Raw genomic sequence first — 7,510 nt, forward strand, 5'->3', positions numbered from 1 at the left:
TATGTTTAAGTAGTTAAAAAAAGATCACTGGTTATGGACTTCTTGGAGTGCCATTGATGCAAAAGAATAGCATTAGTTGTTTTAGATGCTATTTACCAAAAGATTTACAATAGGTTACTACAAAAGATGAAGCCTTGATTTTCCAGGTCTGCTTGATGTGTCTATCTTTCTGCATGCCTCACTTTCTGCATTTGGAAGTGTCTGTAAGTACATGTTCAATTGGATTACTTTCTAGCTCTCATCACCTTTTATGTAAACAATAGTCATTTAACCCGTAATCCATTACATGTTTTTGACCCATATCACTTAGCCCAATGTTTTAACCCTTAAGCCAAAACGTTTACGGATTAAAGCCCGTTATTTGATATAAGACTGTTTCAATTTTGTAGGTTATTAACAGAACTTTTGTAAATAAAATGGTTCTCACAAAGTTGTGTTTAATGACCTACTGACAGCAAATGTCATGTCGCCTTATATGGCAAACTTCATTATAATGAAACTGTAGGCTGTGAGCTATTTAGTACCTCATATGATCAACCGGAATGTCAGAGATAATGTAAAACATGATGTTGGAGCAATGCTTGGATGAGGATTACACTTAAGACTTTTTGGTGAAGAGAAAACCGTCTTTTGGGCAGAAGAATGGACTGTAAAACTCAAACCCCGACCAATTATGTGCAACTGCATATCATATACATTTAGTGTAAATGCCAGAATAACAATATACAAACCAAATGCAAAGGAAACTAATAACCCAAAACATATTGAATTGCGTGTATTTCTTATATTAAGCACTTGCACATGATTCCCTCACCTATATACCAAGTTATAGCTTTGTAACATATATATATATGTGTGTGTGTGTTTTCAAATTCATATCGAATATTGTGATCAGAAAGGTGGATCTAAATTCAATATAAATTTGATTCAAATATGAAAAATTGATGCTTGTAAATTTTACAAATAGCATATCAATGTACTCTAATTCAAGTCAATTTTGTTAAAATCTTAAGTTCTATAATGGTACATGTTTTTATTTTTTTAATATTATATTATTTTTATTTTTTTATTTTATATTAGTTGATAATTATTTAGTCTAAAATAACTATAATATTTTTGGAAATTAACTAGAATGTTGGATAAATAATTAAACATGTTTTTGAAAGTGATAGTTCAACCACTTATGTAAATATCTTGAGAAAAATTTATGGTCTTTTAAAATCTCCCAAGTCTTTATTACACATTAAATTATTTGATGTTCGTTAAATGCTAAAAAGACTTAAAAATGTGTTAGTACTTTTAAAAAATTGTTGCAGCAGTCTAGAACTCAATGATCAGTGATTTGTGTATAATATCACTTTCTTCTCATTAGTGTAAATAAAAATCACTTTAACCTAGAATTGTTGTGTAGTATTTAGGGCATACCGCATACCATGTTGTCTTTGGTTCCTTTGTTGAGAAGTTCTGTGAGAGTGACTTTGGTGTCTCTGAGCGTGATTGTTTTTGGGCTGCTTAACTCTTTGAATCTATTTATACATGGTTAAATTTTAACTTTTAAGATATATTAATGATGTTAGCTACCTGTTAATGTAAATATCAAGATCTGGTAGTGACGGGTTTGTGGCAACAGTGGTTGTAGTTGTTGATTATAGTTTCAGCTTTCCTGTGAGGTATTAAAAAACATATATTATAAAATAACACTGACCTTTTGTAACCATTAAAATGACAGTTTGTTGGTTCAAGACAGTAGCTCAAATCCTATTGTTCAGAGCTCATTTAAGCTGCTGCAATTAAACATAACAAAAGTGCCATAGGGTTGACTTTTTTACCATTGCTAAGAGTCCTTGCTCATTCAACAAAGATGCCAAAATTTGGAAAAATATTGTCATGTAAAGAAAGAAAACCAATGAATCAACAACATTGCAAGTTTGATTAAAAATTGTTACTTAAATGGTAAGAAAACTGAGATTTCCTTAATCACCCCAAATAAAGTAGAAAAAATAGTAAAATGAAATCATATGGCCATTCATAAGCTCAAATAAATCCTCGGGTCAAAGAGCAATTGACAGTTTCATATCATCTGTGCGATTGTTATAAGGGTACAGAATAAATAAAAACAGACTCATTTACCAAATCAGATAAACAAAATAAAGCAAACAGCAGCTCAAATTTCAGATAAACACTAAGGTATGAACCAAATCCAAGAAACGGAAAGCAAATAATGATTCCTTTGACACCACAGATTCAACAATTCGACATCAAGTGGAATGAACAAAAACCCTAAATTTACCTAACACAAAGCATGTAAGCTCTCAACTCACAATTCACCTGACGAAAACCCTAAATTTACCCCAATTGTACATGTATCAGATTTAGACCTAAGTTAGAGTACATTATTGGGACAATTGTAGTCGATGGTGAACGATCCAAGTTTCTCTACAGCTAACCTAAGCCGTTAAAGGTAGAGCTATCAACGATAGCGGCTTCGGTCATAGAAGCACGAAGCTTGACATCGCCGACGTTAAAGGCGAGAGCAGCGGTGGTAAAATGTATAGCAGAGCTTTAGAGGAGGGAACAACGCGTGTAACTGTTTTTCATAAATTAAGTAACACGTGTGAGGAAACAATTGGCTTTTCGGATGAACAGTGGCCTTTTATGTGATAACTGAAACTTGCCTTTTAATAATAATAATAATAATAATAATAATAATAATCTATTGGTTTGTTCGGATTTTTGATACTACACGTAACATATAAAACGATTAAAAGGAAGACTTTTATAAACAAGGCCAGTTTTCTTCTGAAGATGACGACTACGAAACATAAGTGCAAAAACAAAAATTAAAGAAAAAAAACGAAGAAAGGAAAAATACATCAGCTGAATTCAAAGTACAAGTAGTTAAAAGGCAAATCAAATGCACACCAGTAACATGTTACAATATTCCTATTATTCTAGGATTTAATGCTTAAATCTAACAAGTTACAAAGCATATAAATATTTTTTTTAACACAAGAGAATGCATAATTCAGGGATGAGTACCCATTTCACTAACCAAAGAGGAACCGTATGTGGTTAGGATTAAACCTACGGTTGATATGGTTACTTTTGCCAAACTTGGATATGTATGTTGACCGGAACAGATCTACAATAAGGGGTACCTGAATAATGAAAAAAATTGCAATTGGTAGGGAAGATAATCCACATATTGAACCGAGCATCCACACTTTATGATGAGAAAAGACGATGAACAAGGTGGCACTGAAGGCTACCATCATGGCAGTTGTAGAGAGCAACAAGGTGCAAAGACCAATAATCAGCCGTCTTGGCAAACGAACAAGAAAATCTTCCTCAGCAAAACGTGAAGTGAGAATTGATACAAACACCAATAGAGCCGTGGCAGATGAAAATAGAGAGATTGCGTCGGCTATTGCAAATATATTGAATGCAATATCATTCATAAACACTGGAACACCCGTTTCTTGTGTACTTCCACCTGGTACTGTAATGGCTGCAGCAAACACGATTGTAGTAATCAGTGCTGCAGTGATGCTGCATGATTCTGCTACTGTTTTAATCCATTTTTCTCCTTCTTTCACCAACTCCTCGTGTTCCTTTGTGAAGACCATTTCCGGCGTCTCCTTAAAGATGTTCTCTTTAGTAACGTATGCCGGAAACACGAGCCCCTCCACCTCCTATGCAACTTACTCGTTACTTAGGCTATTATAGAAGTAAATAGTTTAATATTCGACAAATTTTATTGGTGTGTACCTGGCGCCATTGAAGCTCTCTTTGTAGTTGTAATGCTGCACCTGTTCTACGTTTAAGCTTATTAGAAGGAGCTAATCGGCCCGCCAAATGAAGCATATTGTTTGTAGAAGAATCTTCAATTGTTCCGTAAATACTCTTACGTTCCTCAATGATATAGATTAGATTGTAGATATTTTCTGAACGGTGTATTGTTGCTAGCTGGATGATGTCATAACTATTTTTATCAGTGCACCGAATTGCTTCAGGCCATTGCCTTAAAATCTCATCAACAACTTCATAAGCATCTTGACATGCTGCCTCAAGAATTGGCCTCGTGTATAAATCACTACTCTTAATATGATCTTGTTTTTTAATTGTCTGGCATACGTATTCTAGAACCTTATTTGCTTCCTCGTATTCCTTCTTTTTCTGCTCGATATACTTGATGGGCGGAAAGTCTACAAGAAAGGAAAATACCAGCTAAAAAGGATATACGAGTTACTAGAAAAATTATCAGTTAAAATTTACGTAGTTGGTTATATTTATTTCTTCTTTAATCAGAAGATTGTGTCGAATCACCTATGAAAATCTAACCCCACATTGTTTTCCAACGAGTTCCACTGAACGGCCTTTAAGGGCTTGCGTCCTAGCCCTTGCCGTTATAAAGCATTTGAGATTTCGTTGAACGAACATTTGAAGGTAAGGGTTTGCTTCATAACCCTCCTACCTTATAAGTTTTTTATGATGAGGCTAAAGGTATTTGAGTTCAGGGTCGGGTAGGATTAGTAGGGTCACCCAGGACCTATTAATTTAGTGTTTTAAGGGTTTGTTATGTAGCTTATGTGTGAAACATGTCACTTTAGGGTTGTGTCAAGCCATTATTCGTGAGATTATAGATAACAATGAAACCTAAACCTAATAGGAAAACCAAACAGGAAGGGTAATATCCGTCCCATTAGGAGATGGGATGAGTTTCATATTACTTTTGAAACCTTTTCACGGGTTTGGGATGGGTATGCGATTTGTAATATGCTCAATTACCCGATTACACAGTCTCATGTATCCGATTATATACTGAGTAGCTCAACACATAGTATACCTTAAAAATTATTACTTTTTTTATTTTTTATATTTTTATTTTTTTTTAAGTTGGTTGAACATGTATCATGAAACTTGGAGCATTTATTTGTCAAAACTAGTTTGTGCCAATTAATTTTTGTAATTGATTAGTTATTGGAGCATTTTTGGGTTATAGTTTTTTTTAATTGATTACCAGTTAACTACCCAATGTAATTGGCTAGTTATATTTTGTCAAAACATGATCAGGCATGTTTTGGGCCAGTTACATCAGACGGGTATTGTTAATAAACAACTGGTATGCCCGAAACTTTGCGGGTTTGCACTACCCGATGTGTAATTACCCAATAAATACATGACGTGTTTTGAGACGAATTTTAGTAACCAGGTATGGGTTTGCAAAAAACATTCTCAAGCCCGACCCATTTTCATCCCTGCATGGGATTTACTGTTAGGCTTAGTTGAAACTATAAATTTTAAACTAACGAAACACAAGACTTAACTATATACTATCAACCTCTTAACACAGCTATCCAAAAGATAATTCGAAAGTTTGAATTATAATTTAATAGATTGTGTTTGATTAGTTAACCCTAATGTTAATTTTCACTAATTTTCTGTTAGCCTTATAATGATCCTTTCTTTTTCTTTCTGGCCTTCACCTATTATTAATTACTTCAACCCCAGCCAGTTGTGATCGATAGAACCTTTTTTAATAGAAATATGTGACTCCATATGCTCCTTGTTATTGAAAGATTATCTAACAGTCTTACCTAGTCTCGCTGCAACCTTCCACATTTGGGAATAAAGCATAGAGCATAAGAAATAAAGCATCCTTAGGAGTTGGAAAATCAAAACATTAACCATCGCTTTTGGAACTGCATAAACACAAAATTTTTATCAGAAAGATACAGTACTTCACTTGTTGAGTTGAAATAAATTATTAAACCTCGAGCTGTATCTGGTTATAAATTGCTTACCACGTAAAATCAACCATAATGCAAAGAGTACTCCATCTTTAAATCCATATTTACAACTTAAATAACGTGTCGACCACTTCATTTCTGTGACAAATGATTTTACGTATACAGATATATGTTTCAACCTTTTTGTTTTGTCGACAATCGTTTCAGTGATACTGTCCAAACCTGAATGTCAAAGCCGTAAACACTCTTTAGAAGCAAAAGGAAATTAAAAAGTAAAGGTATATCAGAAGAACCTTACTTGGATAGACAAGTGTTTCCCAATAGTCTAGCCCACCGGGAAAGGTTCTAGCCATAGCCATGAGTACATTATCACTGGACACAGCATATTGAGGATGTGTTGTCAATAACTTTAATGCAACATCTGAAAGGATATTCAAGAGACTGAATAAATTGGAAGTTAAACTAAATATAATATTACTACTGCCGCTACTGTTATCGTTGCTGCTGCTACATCTGCTACTTCTGTTGCTGCTTACTGGTACTGCTACTGTAGTTAGTTGTTACTATTATTTTTATTGTTAGCAATAGTATTAGGTAGAAGGCTTTGTGTTGTTTGTGAGGGTTGAAAATGATACCATCGCATGCCATGTAGGCTGGAAGATGCTGCGAAGACCATCATGGCGCTATGATAGAGTTAAATTTGATGCATATTTTGTCCATATTCAAGATTATAGTTGTTGCCAACTTCTAATAATAATAATAATAATAATAATAATAAATACTATATATACACATACCTTTTTTTCAAACTTCTAAGAAAAAATTTTCAACTTCTCCAAAATTCTACCATTCTATTTCAAAGTTGTTTTCAAATGAAAATGGACTCGAACTACCGCTCGTCATCATCAGACAATTAATACGTCGACTATTCCTCATATTCAGATATGGAGGACGAAGCGATAATTGCTTCGTTTTGAGCAGCAGCTCAACTGTTATTCAGCACATGCCAACATAATCAACCGCTTAATAGATGACCTCCGCTTCAACGGAATCGTCAAGCTGCTCATTTCCTTGTCGTTTTTGGATGAGTCGACGATTATTCTTACGAACTTTCCAGGACCTAGAACGCGAATTTAGATAATTCCAACAAAACGAGGATGCTCGACTAACTAAGATTTTCTTATTTTCAAAAATGCACGACTGCAATTCATCAACTAACATACGGGACATCGAGCGAAGCCATAGACTAGTATTTAAAGATGTATGAAAAGGTGGCTCGAAAAAATGTCTTCAATTATTTTGTGATGTATTGCTATTATTAATACTTATTATTATAAATGCTATTTTACTACTGTATTATTTTTATTGTTAGGGTTAGGTTAAAATACAAAATAAACAAAGAATGAAAACTGTGAGAAGTAATTTGATCCAATGATCTTTGATTTGTATGGTTGTGATTAATTTGAGAACGAAAAAATGATAGAAATTGCATATATGGAATAGTCCATATTGCTGACTTTCTCTCTCCACATATAAAGCACATGTAAATACCCTCATAATTTTAAAACATCCATAAGTTTTTCATACGATAATATATTTCAAAAACGAGAGTTCACCAAAATAGCAAATGTTTTTACCTTTAATAGGAGTACCATATTGTTCTAAAATTTTATAAAAAAATTAGTTAGTTTTTATACATTTATACATTGCGTTATTGATTTGTTATTGTGTTATTTTTTTAATTGAGTTTTCTACGTTGT

General features: G+C 33.5%; 1 protein-coding gene across 1 annotated transcript; it reads right to left on the bottom strand.

Annotated features, from left to right (window-relative positions):
- Positions 1-3,158: 3,158 nt before the first annotated feature.
- LOC143604026 (uncharacterized) lies at positions 3,159-6,109 on the bottom strand (the record flags this gene model as incomplete). Its single annotated transcript, XM_077080628.1, has 5 exons — positions 6,049-6,109; positions 5,805-5,972; positions 5,598-5,702; positions 3,769-4,205; positions 3,159-3,692 (listed from the first exon to the last, which is right to left on the bottom strand). Coding segments are annotated over exons 1-5 (1,305 nt in total), but the record flags the coding sequence as incomplete, so codon positions are not given.
- Between the last annotated feature and the right edge of the window lie 1,401 nt (positions 6,110-7,510).

The sequence above is a fragment of the Bidens hawaiensis genome, unplaced genomic scaffold, assembly GCF_021521415.1.
Source record: "Bidens hawaiensis isolate Kalapana, Puna unplaced genomic scaffold, B.hawaiensis_p1.1 tig00063745_1, whole genome shotgun sequence".
Lineage (NCBI taxonomy): Eukaryota > Viridiplantae > Streptophyta > Magnoliopsida > Asterales > Asteraceae > Bidens > Bidens hawaiensis.